The 15,699-nt window shown below is 50.1% G+C and overlaps 3 protein-coding genes across 5 annotated transcripts in view; 2 read left to right on the top strand and 1 right to left on the bottom strand.

Moving 5' to 3' along the window:
• The first annotated feature begins 398 nt into the window (after positions 1-398).
• Positions 399-3,771, top strand: Psmb10 (proteasome subunit beta 10). 3 transcript variants are annotated; one of them, XR_002819894.1, is made up of 8 exons: positions 400-1,259; positions 1,559-1,646; positions 1,735-1,832; positions 1,941-2,081; positions 2,328-2,443; positions 2,548-2,635; positions 3,335-3,486; positions 3,592-3,683. XR_002819894.1 is itself a non-coding variant. In XM_004625849.2 (8 exons), exons 1-8 carry the CDS (start codon positions 1,204-1,206, stop codon positions 3,701-3,703), a joined length of 822 nt encoding a protein of 273 aa, XP_004625906.1. In that variant the 5' UTR covers positions 404-1,203; the 3' UTR covers positions 3,704-3,771. The 3 variants fall into 3 exon arrangements, 2 of the variants coding, with proteins under 2 accessions (XP_023565183.1, XP_004625906.1); XM_004625849.2 differs by having other exon boundaries at positions 404-1,259; positions 2,548-2,606; positions 3,592-3,771; XM_023709415.1 differs by lacking the exon at positions 2,328-2,443 and having other exon boundaries at positions 399-1,259; positions 3,592-3,771.
• Positions 3,772-4,658: 887 nt separating this feature from the next.
• Positions 4,659-8,169, top strand: Ctrl (chymotrypsin like). The gene is made up of 7 exons (XM_004625850.2): positions 4,659-5,611; positions 6,263-6,366; positions 6,457-6,536; positions 6,638-6,719; positions 6,872-7,052; positions 7,130-7,263; positions 7,365-8,169. The coding sequence occupies exons 1-7, from the start codon at positions 5,560-5,562 to the stop codon at positions 7,524-7,526; spliced, it is 795 nt and encodes a 264-aa protein (XP_004625907.1). The 5' UTR covers positions 4,659-5,559; the 3' UTR covers positions 7,527-8,169.
• Pskh1 (protein serine kinase H1) overlaps positions 7,775-15,699 on the bottom strand; it is a 39,276-nt gene continuing 31,351 nt past the window's right edge. Inside the window, exon 3 of the mRNA XM_004625851.3 lies at positions 7,775-10,043. Within this exon, the coding sequence (XP_004625908.1) occupies positions 9,726-10,043 (318 nt within the window). The 3' untranslated portion in view covers positions 7,775-9,725. The remainder of the gene's footprint in view (positions 10,044-15,699) is intronic.

Genomic DNA, 15,699 nt, shown 5'->3' on the forward strand with positions numbered 1-15,699 from the left:
GACCCTGTCTCAGGGGCTGGAGAGATGGCTCAGTGGTCTAAGGTACCTACTTAGAACAAGCTTGGCAAAGCATCAGGGACCGCGGTTCAATCCCCCAGCACCACATGCCAGCCAGCCCCGCCCCCTGGTGGGTTGAGCTGGCCACACACACACACCACACTCTCTCTCTCTCTCTCTCTCTCTCTCTCTCTCTCTCTCTCAAATAAATAAAAAATAAAAAAAAAATTAAAAAAAAAAAAAGACCCTGTCTCAAAAAGTTTTGAATCTGGGGGAGTTAGCTTGACCTGATGTCACATACCAGTAGTATAATTGTAGCACTATAGAGGTTGAAGCAGGAAGACGGAGTTTGAAGCCAGCCTGGGCCACAAATTAAATGCAAAGTCAGCCTGAACTACATAGCTGGTCTCAAAAAAAAAACAACAGGGCAGTAAGAGCTATTAATCAGTTGGTTCTATAATGGTTTTATTTATAGTGTTGGGGCTGAAACGCAGGGCCTCATGCATGTTAGGCAAGTGTTGTACCACTTAGCTATATGTTCAGCCCACAGTGCTGTATGGAGAGAGGTAGAAGAAAATGGAACAGCATCACTGTGGCTGAGGATTGAGATAGGTGTCTGAGGTTTCCAGGAGTCAAAGGCAAAAAAGACAGGAATTAAGGTGATAAAGCACAAAATTCTAATATACTTTTAGACTATAAAATGCCTAATATACTGGGAGACAGTAAATACCAACCGAGATCTGACCACAGGCTGTGCAACTTTAGTGCATTGGCACTTAAAGCTCAAGTTAGGGTTAGAGTGAGATAGCTGAGGTTATCAGAATGAAAGGAGATAGGATTTATACAGGGGATTGAACTCGGAACCCTGCACTTGACAGGCAAGCACTTATTTTACTGAGCTCTCCCCAGCTCCAGGAAATGGGAGTTGAACAACAGTGTCCCTCTGTTTTGGACAGAAGATTCAGGAGGCTTGGCAAAAGCCGCCCCCCCCCCTGCCCTTTTAAGCGACTTAGAACCAGAAGTAAAGGTGAAAGTGAAAGAAGCCTCAAAAAACACCTCTGAAGGAGGGTTTTGCAAAAGCGAAAGCGAGAAACAGCTTTGGCCCTGCAGCACACAGAAGCTGACGCTAACGCCTTTCTGCTGCCTGGCCCTTCTCATCCGACTAACCCATAGGTCCTCATCGCAGTTGGCCCTACCTGACCTGAAATGCTGAAGCCTGCATCGGTGCCCCACGGGGGCTTCTGCTTCGAGAATTGCCAGAGGTTTGAGGGACGCCCAAGGGGGCTTCTGCTTCGAGAATTGCCAGAAGTTGGGATGGGAGGGGGGAGACCGAGAAGACTTCTGTTTTGAGAACTGCTGGGTGTTTGGGTGGGTGGGGGTGCGGATGTCCAATCCGCTTGTGCTAGGCTGTGGGCTTTCTTTTTCCGGCTGGGAGTAAGGGAAATGTGTATTAAGATTTGGCTTGCAAGTTTGCCTGGAGTATTAGGGAGGTCTGGACAGAATGGACGGTTGGAGCCCTGGAAGCTGAACCAAAACCTGGGCCACTTTCCTCCCTTTCCAGAAATGCATCCTTGGAACGCGCCTTTCCGGGGCTCCGGGTCCCTCGTGCACACAAGACCGGGACCACCATCGCAGGCCTGGTGTTCCGAGTGAGCTAGGGCTTGGTATTGGGCGATTAGTAGAACAGCCACGGTGGGAGGGCCGGATGGGCACTGAGCAGCCCCTCCCGGTCCACAGGATGGTGTCATCTTGGGAGCAGATACCCGGGCCACTGACGCAATGGTCGTAGTGGACAAGAACTGCGAGAAGATTCACTACATCGCCCCCAAAATTTAGTGAGAACCCCCAACCCCAGTTCTGGTGTACAAGAACCGCTCCTTTGCTCCCACCACAGGCCCCGCATTTTCTAGCCCTGCCCACACCCGTTCTCCTTTCACCCTCAGCTGTTGTGGGGCTGGAGTTGCTGCGGATGCCGAGATGACCACACGGATGGCAGCGTCTAACATGGAGCTACACGCACTGTCCACGGGCCGTGAGCCTCGCGTAGCTACTGTCACCCGCTTCTTACGCCAAATGCTCTTCCGGTGAGGTGACAGGGAGGGGAGGGTGGATATTGTAGGGAAGGCGCTAACAGGAAGGATAGGGTAAAAGGAGGCTGTGACAGGCCGGAAAACAGGAAGAGGCCGGCCAAAGAGAAGCTAAACAACCGGAAGAGGTGATGTTGAGAGCCCGCCAAACCAGGGGAAGGGGCGGAGCTCAAGTCCAGGGGCGGTAGTGCCAGGAGTGGGGCCTAGATCCCACTTGCAGATAACCACACCCCCTGTAAACAGGTACCAAGGCCACGTGGCTGCGTCCCTGATCGTGGGTGGTGTAGACGCTACAGGACCACAGCTGTATGGCTTGCATCCCCACGGGTCCTACAGCCGCCTGCCCTTCACGGCCCTGGGTATTCCCACTTCTTCACAAACCCTGCCCAGCAATCCTTAGCCTCATGTTTGTACCCCAGTCTAGAGAGTCACTGCTGACCTCAGATGCCTCTCCCACCTGTAGGATCTGGGCAGGATGCGGCTCTGGCAGTACTGGAGGACCGGTTCCAGCCGAACATGACAGTGAGCAATCTCTGTTTCCCCAATTCACGGTCATTAATGGGAAGTGTACTCGGGAGCTGGGGAAGTGCAGGGGAAAGTGGCCCAGTATTGACTGGAAGAAGAGAAGAAGGGAGTATCTACAACTGAGTAGATACTGAGCGGAGGGGAGCTGGAATATGGTCCTCACAATGCCAAAGCTTCCAGGGCAGATGCTGAAGTTCATAGAGGGCTGTTAGGAGCCAATGGAAGCGGAAAAGTGTGGTGGGGTCCTGTATAAGGCCTGAAGTCTGGATGTTAGAGACGGATGAAAATGGGTGAACTGGGCATGGTGGCGCATACTTGTAAGCCCAGCACTCTCCAGAACACTTGAGTTCAAGGCCAACCTGAACTAAACAGTGAAACCCTGTCTTGAAAAGGGGGAGGGGGGAGGAAAGGAATAGAAAAGAAAAAGAAAGGGACTGTGTGTCTTCAGAGATGGCCAGGAACCAGAGAGAAATGGGGGGAGGGGAAAGCAAGACAATTCTGAGTGGGCTAACTAAATTTGTGCAGAGTAAGGTGAGTGGAGGGAGCACAGAGTCTTGAGAGAGAGGCAGGCAGAGACCTGAGGAGGAAAGTTGGGGTGGAGGGGTAGACAAGAGGTGAGTGTGAACAAGTGGTAAAGTTTGGGCTTCAAGATTAACAAATGTCCCAGGCAGGAGCCTGAGGAAACACCAGAGGATCCATTTCACCTCTCATATACATCATTACAGCTGGAGGCTGCGCAGGGACTGCTGGTGGAAGCCATCACTGCAGGGATCCTGGGTGACCTGGGTTCTGGCGGCAGCGTAGATGCGTGTTTGATCACTGCAACGGGCACCAAGCTGCTGCGGACACTGAGCTCACCTATTGAGCCTGTGGAAAGGTGGGAAAGGAGGAACAATAGGCAAGATGGGGCAAAAGCCTGGGACACAACTAAGGGGCTGCAAGATAAGCCACATGCTAAGAGGCTGCCCTTCCCCTTTCTCAGGCTTGGCCATTACCGATTGGCACCTGGAACCACAGCAGTCCTGACCCAGACAGTGCAGCCATTGAACCTGGAGCTCCTGGAGGAAACTGTGCAGGCCATGGAGGTGGAGTGAAGTCACCTGAGGCTTTAGAGCTCCAAATGAGTGGAACCAACCTGGGAAAATACAAACATCTAAACAGATGGCTAAGTTTATTCTTGAGTGGAATGGGGCAGGCTGCCAGCAGGGCTCTGTAGTAAATTACCTAGCCTAATCATGAGTCACCTCCAGAATCCAGCATAATAGCCAGGACTTCAGGGTCAAAGTAGAAAGCTTTCATCCTCTCTCACTCAAAAACTTCACCTGACTCCGTCAGTTCCCCTACCACCCCCCTTCCTTGCTCCTACCCTCTAGTCCACTGTTATAAATCCCATAAAACACATGGACAGTCCCATCTCAGAGCCTTTCCCTGGTTCATCTGTAACCCAGAACAAAGACCACACATCTCAGTCAGGCCTGCCCTGGGGGCTAATGCACTGATAAAGGGGCTACTCTGTAGCTCCAAGGGCAAGTTCTCACCAAGCATTCTGTACTCTCACACCTCTGTGACACTCACAGGATCAGGCTCAACTGATCCCTTTATACAAAGCTGGGCTTTATCTGCACATGCTGGGCTATGAGTAGGCTGGCTGACCTTTTTTTTTTTTTTTTTCACGCTGACTCTTGTTTTGCTGGCCTGACAGGGATTATAAGACTCATGGGGAGATACAACACATTTATCTAAGCAACCTGCTCAGTTTAACAGTCACTTAGCTCCACAACTGTTAGGGAGTGGCTACCCTCCTTTAGAGAGGGTCTATTCCAGGCTGGATAGCCCTGGGCCCCTAATAATGCATAATCATCTATGATCTATGCCTCTCTTCATCATTCACTCATCTCTTGCTTTTGGACTAAGGTGTTTTGTTTTGGGTTTGTTTTTTTGGCGGAACTGGGGATTGAACTCAGGCCCTTGTGCTTGCCAGGCAAGTACTTATTCTACTGAGCCATCTCCCCAGCCCTTGTTTTGTTTTTTGAGACAGGGTCTCACTTTGTAGTATATGCTGACCTTGAACTCACTATGCAGCCAAGGTTGGCTTCAAACATGCTGCGATCCTCCTGCCCCAACTACCCATGCTCAGATTTCAGGTGGGCACCAGCATGCCCAGCTTGGACTGAGGTGTTTTTGAGTCACTAAAGCCTTAACGTCCCTGGCAGAAACCAGCCAACTCACCCATTAGAACTTTGCATAGTGTCCTCTCCAGTTCAAGTTCAGCCTCGAGCTTAGTAACAAATGGGTGGTAGGCACTGGGTTGTAGGCACCAGGGCAAGCTGTTCAGAGGTTTCATGGCTGTTACTCTTCAACTGTCAATCTAATTTCAACATCTGCCAGTCACTGAGAGCTCAGCTCATACATAAGAATGCGGGGTTCAGAGCCAGAAAGGAGGGTTTGTGTCCTACCCTACTTCACGATACAAGTCACCATCTCTGCAAAAACTTCTGTTCCGAGTACATGAACCTCTGAGATGGTATGTTAGGATTAATAACTTGACAGAATCTCCACCCTCCAGCCTTCAACAGAAGAGCTGGGTGTAACTCGGATTCTGAGCAGCATTTTCTGAGTCCAGTGTACCTGATAGCCTTAAAACACTTCCCTAGTGCCAGCCACTGGGTTGACATTATAGACCTAACTTAACTGTATCTCTCTGATACCCAGTACCCAACACTTGGGGTGTGAGATGGTTCAGGGAACCAATCAGAGGCCAGGATTTGGGGGTGGTGACTATGAGAGCCTCACACCTGGGCTGTGAGGTCAGGGGACCTGGCCTCAAGAGACTTGGTAAGTGGAGCACGGGAAGGGGCTAAGCCTACACAGCTGGCCTGAGACTTTGCCCCAAGGACAAGGATACCCATAAATAAAGCCAGGCTCAGTGTTCACCCTCATACTTGCCACAATGTTACTACTCAGCCTGACCCTTAGCCTGGTTTTCCTAGGCTCCTCTTGGGGTAAGTGGGCCAAAATCAACCCTAAATGAACAGCCTGGGGCAACTCAGCTCCCAGTACCAGCCCAGGAGCCAGGAAAGACAAATCTGGCTGGAAGGGAAGCAGCTGAACAGCATAGAAAAGGAAAAAGGATTCTTATTACATATGAGCTGAGCCCTCAGTGACTGGCTCTAAACCCCACATTCTTATTATGTATGAGCTGAACCCTCAGTGAGTGCCAGAGCATAGGAGCAAAAAGGTACCGGTAGGACTATGAAAGGGCAAAAAAGGTGGACGGGGCAACAGGCCTGGGAGAGGTTAGGAAGCTGAGCTGTTGAAAGTTAGATGTGTAGTTTAGGAAGAGCCCTCTGGCTACAGGAAGGTTATCAATTGTTCAGGGGTGGAAGGCTAGGGAGGAGACTATAACAGGGACCAAACAGAAAAGTGGTCTGGGTTGAAGGGCAGAGGCAGAGTTGGAGAGATGTGGGAAGTTGGATGGGGACTTGAGGAGTAGGCTGGATGGGGTAACCGTGACAGCTGTGAGGATCCATTAGGCGCTTCCATTAGGGAGTAGAGCTAGTATGAAGTACTCAATTCAGATCCTGCTGGGGGTACCCAGAAGAAGGTGTTTAAAAGTGGGCTGGGGTATGGACCCTCATCAGCACAATGGGCAGGTTGCGGCGTTCCTGCTATCAGTCCAGCGCTGAGCTTCAGTCAGAGGATTGTCAATGGGGAGAATGCGGTATCAGGCTCCTGGCCCTGGCAAGTGTCCCTGCAGGTACATGTACCCTAGGGGAAGGGCAAGGGTCCTGTGTGCTTCATGCCCATGTGGCCAGGGCCGATCCACCTCTCTAACCCCTGACCCCAGGACAGAAATGGTTTCCACTTCTGTGGTGGTTCTCTCATCAGCCCAAACTGGGTGGTGACTGCTGCTCACTGCAACATCAGGTGAGTGTGTGCACTCTACCTGCCCTGCTCAGCCCACCATTTCCCACCTCCTTTCCTTGGATCCCCCTCCTTGCTCTATGACTAACACTTTTCTCCTGTAGTCCTGGCAGCCATTCTGTTGTCCTGGGGGAGTATGACCTATCATCCAAGGCAGAGCCTGTGCAGGTGCTAGCCATCTCAAAGGTCAGTGGCTAGCTCATGTGTGAGATGCCAAACTGCAGGTGGGCTGCTCTGGATGCAGGAATTCAGGCATGCCCCACTCTATCCACCTCAGCACCAACTCTGGGTGCCTGTTCCCACCTTGGTTCTCTATTATCCATTTCCTGGCCCTGTAGGCCATTACACATCCAAGCTGGAACCCCACTACTCTGAACAATGACCTGACGCTCCTGAAGCTGGCCTCACCAGCCCAGTATACCACACGCATCTCACCTGTCTGCCTGGCTTCCTCAAATGAGGCACTCTATGACGGCCTCAAGTGTGTCACCACTGGCTGGGGCCGCCTCAGTGGCGTGGGTAGGAATTCAGGCCTAAGTTGGAGGGGGGAGAGAGGCAAGTCTGGGCCAGTCTGACTATCTCTTCCTGGCCCACAGGCAATGTGACACCGGCACGTCTGCAGCAGGCAGTATTGCCCTTGGTCACTGTGAATCAGTGCCGACAGTACTGGGGCTCAAGTATCACTGACTCCATGATCTGCGCAGGTGCCTCAGGTGTCTCCTCATGCCAGGTGAGCATGGACAAAGGGACCCTTTCCTCTGCACTGGCCCACAGCATAGCCCCCCTCTCCCAACCTGCCAAACTGACCTCTCCTCTCTCCTTCCCTGTCAGGGCGACTCCGGAGGCCCTCTTGTCTGCCAGAAAGGGAGCACATGGGTGCTTATTGGTATTGTCTCCTGGGGTACCACTAACTGCAATGTGCAAGCACCCGCTGTATATACTCGTGTTAGCAAGTTCAACACTTGGATCAATCGGGTCATAGCCTCCAACTGAGCCAACCAGAGGCCTTCTCCCCCATTTCAACCTAATAAAGACCCCAACCTCTTTCCTCTTGTATATTCTTGTCTTTCTCCTGGCTCAGGGAAAAGGAGAACCTCCTGGCTACCCATACCCACACTTGAACTTTTATCTTTTGACAGAAGGAGAGGTCAAGATACCTTTACAGTAGCCATCCCAGATGAGGCTCCTATCCTTCTTCCTCTGGGGCAATTCTTTGGTCTCAAAGTACAGAGCTAGGGCTGTTGGCATGAATGGGCAGCCTTCCCTGGGGAGGGCACCCTGTTTATTGAATACAGGGATACATTTACAAACTGAATACACAAAATAAATAACTGCACATTCCCCATCCAGGGTCCAAGAGAAGGCCTAAATGAGCCTATCAAAGGCCCCAAACTCCAAACTCCCTTGTCTTACTCTCAGGATCAGGTTTACCCTGGGCAAGAGAGGAAATAAATCCCTAGGACTTTAAGACCCTAGATATTTGGGAAAGTGGCAGGAAATTCTGAGGCTGTAAGCCTTGGCCTTTCTATTCCCTCTTGCCCAGAGCAGTAGGTACAGAGGAAGGAGCATATAAGGCACAGTCGGCTTGGCACAGAGTGGTCTCTTAGGTTTGGTATCTCACTGATGGTGGCACATACAGAAAGGGAGTGTGGCCCAAGACGACCCACTGGGAGCAGCTAAATGTGGATCAAATTCTCCCAGCTGGCAGGACACTAGGTAAGGCAGAGGCCTGGCCCTGGCCCATTCTTACCCACTGAAAGCAGCTATGGAGGGAGAATCCTTGGGCTTCAGCATAGTTTGTGGTGACAGGGAGATACCATGACAGCTATTCAGATAGTTCTGGCTCAGGCCTCTGGGAAAGCAGCCCCCCTCAACACACACCCACCCCTACTCTCCTTCAAGGGCTCCCTCTAGCCCGAGACTCAGTGGGGCCCAGGTTGAAGATTAATGCTATGAAAGGAAGTGGGCACAGGATGGAAAGGACAAGGGCAGCTCCCACAACAAGACCAGTACTCCAAGCACCCAGGGTTCAGAGGCAGGTCACACAGTATGGCTAAGTTCCAGGGAGAGATGCACAAAAGCTGAGAAAGGGCCAAGCAGCCCACGATCCTCCTGCAATATAGCAGCTCCTTCCTTTTTACTTCCTTTTGGAAGACTGGGTACCATTATAGCCATCTCCTGCTCACCACCGGCTGCCCATTCCCAGGCCAGACACTAGATGGCGCCCCCATGAAGCTGCAGATGAGAGGGGACAGTGGCCCTGAAGGAAGAGACAATAGATGGCACTAGAGCTGACAATGGGATCCCAGGGGAGGACCCTCTGCAGTGGCCGAGGTGCCCCCATCCCCCAGGTAGCAGCAGTGGGGCTCCCTTTAACCCTCACAGTTGGGAAGGAGGCGCCTGAGGAATGAAATGGGCATCCAAGGAGAAGGAGGCAATGGAGGTCTCCCCAAGAAATAAACTGAGTGGTGAACAGGAACCTCTTAATCAGTTCAGCTGGAGCTGAGGTGAGCCTTCATCAGCAGGGCTAAGGTCCATGCCAGGGCACTGCTTCCAGAGGTCCTGGCAAGTCTTGGGGCCAGGAGGGGTCTTTGGCAGCACCACAAAGACAGCTTTGGAATGGGAGATTGGGGCTTAGATCTAACCAGGAGTACTTGGTCCAGTCAAGATACCTGGGACCTGCAGTCTTTGGCTAAACCAAAGTTAAGCCTACCACTGGAGCCTAACCTTAAGGATTAGAATGCCAAAGAATGAAGGGAGTTAGGGAGGAAGGCTCTGTGGATGAAAGAGGTGTTCCAGAACCATTTCAAAGGTCCTAGGCCAGAAGATACTACCCAGCACTGCAAGCCCCTTTGGTCTGAGTAAGAGCCAAAGGATGAGGGAGACAGTGAAAGCTAAAACCTGTCCCTTCCCCCAACTCATACAGAGCAGCTGCATACCAAAAGGGTATCAGTGCAAGGCCAGGCTTCCAGATGAGAGGGTCTGAGCCTCCTGGCCACCCCGACTCCATCACATCAAACCCAGGTCCACTGTGAATAGGGGCTGCTGGAGGCATGGAAAAGGCACTGGGGTCAGGTACTGCGTACTACTGGCCATAAGGCCAGTTTCAAAAGAGGATATTGGGCCCAGAAGATGGCACAGCAGAGTGTGGACAAGCTGGGGCCACAGTGTGACTGTGCCACAGCTGGTGGCTCAGCCATTGTACTGCTGCTGATATCGCAGATTGAGCTCCCGCAGCTCACGCTCACGCACACGGCGTGACTTGTTGGAGCGTGTGGAACGGCTAGAACGTGTTGACTGGGCAGACTTGGTACTCTGGCAGCGTGAGGAGGCACGCTTGAGGAGGTTCTGGGAGATGGAGCGGTGCAGATTCTTCATCGATGAAGAGGCTGCCATGCTCACCACCCATGGGTGCCTCAAGGCCTGCAGTGCAGTCATTCGGGCTCCAGGGTCCACAGTCAGCAGGCGGTCGATGAAGTCCTTGGCCAGGTTGGATACACTAGGCCAGGGCTAGAGGACAAGGACAAGAGTTAGAATGAGAACACCCAAAACCACTCCCATATCTAGGTGATGCTGCCACCATAGTACTGGGACCTGCCCAGGGTCCCTGCATTCCCCAGGGTGACATCTCTCCTGGGCTTCCCCTACTCCCCCAACACTGGCTCAGGCTGCTGAGCAGGAGCTGCTCCCTAATGATGAGATATATGACAAGGAACAAAAAGTTTTTTTCCCCCAGGGAGTACTTTTAAGTACTCTGGAGCCAAAGCCTGGCTCACAGCCTACCTGAGGCAGAAGACCCCTAACCTACCTGACAGCTATTATAACTCAAGGAAATCTTAAGAACCCAAACTGTCCACCCACATCTTGAGTCAGACTTAAATTCCAACCCCTAGAAGCCCAGACCAGAACATTTTGAGGAGAACTTCCTATCCCAGCCATGAGGAGAAAAGGAAACAATTCAAAGCATCTAGATTGATCTGATAGAACCGGAGCTCCCAGGGCCAGACAGAAACCAATCTACTTCTCAGGAATAGCAATAAAGCTGAACCCCACAAGCCAGGAATCTCAACAGATAGATTAGAGACTTCCCCACTTCATATGCATACCCAGGCAAACCATGGAACCCTGCAGCTGCCAGCCAGTCTGAGGCAGTTCTAGAAGGGCCTATCACTAGACCTTCCCTATGGAAGCATCTCCATCTCCAGCGAGACACAGTCTCATACCAGGCACCATCCCCTGCTGTTTGTCAAGCAGCCAGCCTGTTAGTACCAAAGCAAACCAGATTGATCCATCTCTCCTGCTCCTCCAGACTCTCGCCTTGTCAATTACTGTGTTTGTGTAGCTGTGTCCAGAATGCCAATAGACTAATCTGTCCAATGGCCCAGCCCAGTTCTTTCTGGCAGCCCCAGCACACCCCATGTGTGAAGAGTTGGGAGCAGCATTGCCAGGATGGGAGGAATTCTCCAAGCCAAAGTAAATCAAGCTAATGTGATCCTGACCAATGGCTCGCAGCCTACCCCTGGTGCACAGAAGAACTTGCAGAGGAAAGTTGGTCAGGCTGAACACAAGGAGGTGATCCTCATCTACCCTGTTGACAGTGAGGCAGGGTTTAGGTTGACGTCCCAGAACAGCAGCTCCTGGGAGCCCTTGCCAGGCCTCCAACAGGGCTCATAAAAGTAAGACCTTCCATACTCCCCTATAGCCACATGTAAGGCTGCAAGTCCAATTCAGCACCTCCTAAAAATACATTCAGCCACCACAGCTCAACTCACCTGTTTCCCCAACATGCTTAGCCTCTGGAGCTTAAGTGTGTCTATCAGCCTATGACTGGCTGAGCATGAGAAAAAGAAAAATGATAAACAGTCATGTTCTTCAGTTTCCATAGATAGCCCTAATTGCTTGCTCTGGTGAAGGACACAATTCTTGCCTCAATATACATACTTGGGATCAGACCAAGGACACAGATGGGCATCCAGTGGCTGGCCAATGGGACAGATCCCAAAGACTACCTGGTCAATCTCCCAGAGGTTTCTAACTACTTCAGAACTCATATGAAGCATGGAGCCTGACAGAAAATATTGAGGTCAGCTAGCTTTGCATCTTAAGAAACTCAAGCATCTGTCTGCTCTGGCATTAGAGGACATCTTCTATATCTAGGAGTCTTAGTTACTTTTTTTATTGCTGAGTGAAATACCTGACACCCAAATTTCAGGCAAAGAAAGTTTATTTTGGTTCACAATTTGTAGAAGTTTCAATCCATAATCAGCTGGCTCCAGGGCCAGGTAATATGACAGAGGGGAGTCAAAGAAGAGAAACAGTTCATGGCAGGGCAGGCAAAAGGGAGCAAAGTAGCATGTGATGAGTAGTGGAAAAGCAGTAACGAGTTTCTTTCTGTCCCTTATACTCCAAATAGGTCCCAAGGGCAGGTAGCATTCACACCCAGAGGGAAGTACCCTCAATCCTAGCATTGAACATTTAACCCTAACACCACACAAACTAATCCCAGTATCACACACCCTAGAACCAACTACCTCTGAAAAGTTCCACCTCCAACAGCATGAGGCTTTAGGGAGACATCTAGATATAGGCTGTAACGCCAAGTACCAACCTACAATTTCAACAAGCCTCTGGGCTGTGTAGGTGAGAGGTTGGGTCTGCAGAGAGACTAGGAGGACATGACTTCCACTCTGACTCTGACCATCAAGTTGGTTACCTTTATTCCAAATCCAGGGTTCCTGAAGAGTTCTTGTCTCAATGCAGTTAGGCTACCTATTCCTGATATGTAACAGCAGAAGAGTGGAAAGGAAGCAAGAATTCTCATGATCATTGCTTTAAAAACTTCACCTCATCCCCCTACTTCTGCTGGATCAGTCTAGCTCTCCCTTTGGAAGGAGAGGCATCCACATGGAAAGACACTCTGTTCCACCTCAGAGGACTCGTCTCCCTCCTCCCCATTCTCTCCACTTGCTGTATACAGCTCTAATATCACAGGAGTCTGGCAAGAACACTTCCTAAGCCATTAGTGGTATCCTCACCTTGAGCCTATGGGCTAAGGGAACAAAGAAAGGAACCAGCTGCCCAACCAAAGGTGCTTCTTTCTGGCAGAGAGAAAGAAACTACTTGTTTCTGGCATCAAACTCCACTCACAGGCTGCCCTAGCCTTCCTCTGGCAGTAGGCTGACCACTTACAAGTTAGGTTGTGTGTGAAAAATGTGGGTCTCTTATAAATAGCATCTGGGTGATAGATTAAAATGTAGCCCACAGGGGGCACAGAGGGGGTCAGAGACAGAGAAGGTAAAATTGTGTGAGAATGCAAGTCCAGCAGCGAGCATTCTAATTGTACCATCTCTGAGTGACATGGGAAAAATCACACCTCCTCACTTATATCAAGAAGATTCTAAATATAATAAATTCTAAGTTTCTCCCAGTCTCTATAGTCCTGGGTTGTAAGAACGCATGTTGTAAGAACATCTTTTCTCCTCTACTGGCTACATGTGAGGCACACAGCACACCATCTGATGTTTCAACAGACCTCCTGACTTCCATCAGTGTTTTTTTTTGTTTGTTTGTTTGTTTTTGTTTTGTTTTTGTTTTTTTGGTGGGGGGCACACATTAGGGAAGACAACAGCATCTTACTAAGTTGCCCAGGCTGGCCTCAAACTGCAATCCTGCCTTAGCTTCTCAGGTAGCAGGGACTACAGCTGTTCCTGACTGTACCTGGCTCCTATGGGTTCTTTATCCAGCTCATGACTGGGAAGGCTCTCTGGCAGAGACAGCAGCCTTACCACAGAGCTGCCAGGGCAAGAAGGGAAAGAACGAAGTTGAGCTTCACTACCATGACTCAGTTTTTCCCTCAGCTTTGTCTCAAGATATATTTTTGTATTTTCAACTCCAGTATTCTTACCCTCAAAAGCCTCCTTTCTGTACTTATGTGGGCCTAAATGAGAGCAGAGAAAAGGGCACAGAGAAAATGATGGGAACTGGAGTTTTAGGGTTACTGAGAAGAGCAGAACTCTCAGTATGACAAGGACAGTATACTTTGATGCTGCCCATGAGGATAACCATTTTTTAAAATTCAGAAGGATTAGACACTGGGTGGCAGTACAGCCAGCATTTTCTCCTCTGGTTAAGACAGCCACTGTCCTGGCAGCTAGGTATCTAGGTCAGACAGGATCCATATGCTGGTACCCACCAGGCACGGGGTGGGAGGAGTGAGCAAGAGAGATGGAGGGGGGGGGGGAAGAATTCAAGGGGAGAAAAAGAAGGAAGATTTTTTTTTTTTTTTTCTGTTTAGTTTGGTTTTTTGAGACAGGGTCTTGCTATGCTGTTCAGGTTGGCCCAGGCAATCTTCCTGCCTCAGTCTCCAGAAAACTGGGATTAGAGAATGGGCTTTTTAAAAGAGGCAGGGATGGGACTGGGGAGATGGCTCAGCAGAATAAGCGCTTGCCTGGCAAGTGCAGGAGCCTGAGTTTAATCCCTGGTTCCGCCAAATAAATAAATAAACAAACAAAAAAACGAATGAATGAGATAGGGTTGATGGTATAGCCTGGAGGCAAGGTCTTGTCTAACCTAGCATGTGTAAGGTCCTGAATTCAAGCCTTAGCACCACATACACACATATACAAAAAAAAAAAAAAAAAGAGAGAGAGAAAAGACAGGGCACCCTAAAGGTTAGTAAAGCTGTGTTCTGAAACTGGAGATGAGTAACTTAATGTAATCTTAGCCCCCACTGGTACCCACAGAGCTCATGAGGTGAAGGGGGAAGATAAGAGATAAAGCAGACACAACTCAAAGAGCCACAGATTGCTGCTTGCAACTTAGTAGTTATTCTGCAGCCTATGCCAGCAATTTAGCAGTTTCACCACCAAGCCCAGTCTCAACTGTCTCAGGTCGGGGCTGGCACGGCAGGCAGGGATCGAACCCTGGCCGCTGCCCTCTGCCTAAGCAGGCACTGGTCCCCTTAGCCATCTGGCCAGCCCTGTCCGTAAAGGTTTGTGTCCTTAAGACCCTAGGCACAAAAGACATGGTTCAGAGCCTAATCTTAGTCAAACTAAGATGGCAGAATGAGTGAAAAGATGAACATAACAGCCTTCTGCTACACACTAACTCGCCATACTGACACAGAGCTCAGTCATAGGTACCATTTGCGCACTGGGAGACAAACAACCTGAGGCACATCAGGCATGAAGAAGGCTGACTTTGTATGATGGAAGGAATACGGCAGGGGCATGTGAAAAGGCATAGCCAGTGAGGAAGATGAGGTCTCCTGTAACAGTTCCATCCAATGGAGAGCATTGTTGTCCACCTTAGTGTGGGGCACAGGGGAGGAATGTGGAAAGCCATGAGCAAATATGAAGAGGTCAGAATATGGGAGAGACAATAGCATGGCAGTTCTCAGAGGAACTCAAGGGCCTAGAAGTGATAAAGCCTGTGAGAGGGAAGTGCTATCTAGGTGGAAACAAATAGTAAAAAGAGCAAGAGAAGGAGGGAGATAGCTGATGTCCCCTTTTATTGGGAGAGTCCTCAAAGGCTGGGGGTGAAAAATGGCAGTGATGAAGGGCTCTGACCTGGAATGATGAGCTGCTGAGGGGAATCAGAGGAAGGCCTTTCTGTAGGACAGGCTGAATGCAGCAGTGTGGGTGGATAGCATCTGCTTCTACCACCACAGAGATGTCATATTCCTGGGGTGTGTAACCAGGACAGCTGAGACACAAGAATGCTTAGAGAAGATGAGACTCTGGAGAAGCTAGTGATATCCCAGAGGTAGCAAATGAGGGGGCTCTTCTCCCCTTCACTAAAAGACTGCCTCTTCTCCCAACATAGAAGGAGCCACTCCTGCCTTCCTCAAAAATCTCCAACCACAGTGACCAATGAAAGTCTATTGTCGGGGCTGGTGAGATGGCTCTGCAGCCTAAAGCACCTACTTAGAACAAGCTAAGCTAAGCAAAAGCACAGCGACCGCGGTTCAATCCCCAGCACCACATGCCAGCCAGCCCCGCCCCCTGGTGGGCTGAGCTGGCCACACACACACACACACACTAAATAAATAAATAAATAAATTTAAAAAAAAAACAATTACAAGAAAGACCAAAAAGTTTATAGTTTGGTATTTAAGATTGTTAATAACGTTATGGTTTTATGTTTTATACTGACCGTTTGAATTAAG

Source organism: Octodon degus, unplaced genomic scaffold (genome assembly GCF_000260255.1).
Source record: "Octodon degus isolate 3935 unplaced genomic scaffold, OctDeg1.0 scaffold00011, whole genome shotgun sequence".
NCBI lineage: Eukaryota > Metazoa > Chordata > Mammalia > Rodentia > Octodontidae > Octodon > Octodon degus.

Bases quoted from the DNA above. Each gene is read 5' to 3' on its own strand.
- Psmb10 (XM_004625849.2), top strand. From the start codon at position 1,204: ATGCTGAAGCCTGCATCGGTGCCCCACGGGGGCTTCTGCTTCGAGAAT. The intron at 1,647-1,734 runs GTGAGCTAGGGC...CCCGGTCCACAG, and splicing joins TCGCAGGCCTGGTGTTCCGA to GATGGTGTCATCTTGGGAGC. The intron at 3,487-3,591 runs GTGGGAAAGGAG...CCCCTTTCTCAG, and splicing joins CCTATTGAGCCTGTGGAAAG to GCTTGGCCATTACCGATTGG.
- Ctrl (XM_004625850.2), top strand. From the start codon at position 5,560: ATGTTACTACTCAGCCTGACCCTTAGCCTGGTTTTCCTAGGCTCCTCT. The intron at 5,612-6,262 runs GTAAGTGGGCCA...CACAATGGGCAG, and splicing joins TTTCCTAGGCTCCTCTTGGG to GTTGCGGCGTTCCTGCTATC. The intron at 6,720-6,871 runs GTCAGTGGCTAG...CTGGCCCTGTAG, and splicing joins AGGTGCTAGCCATCTCAAAG to GCCATTACACATCCAAGCTG.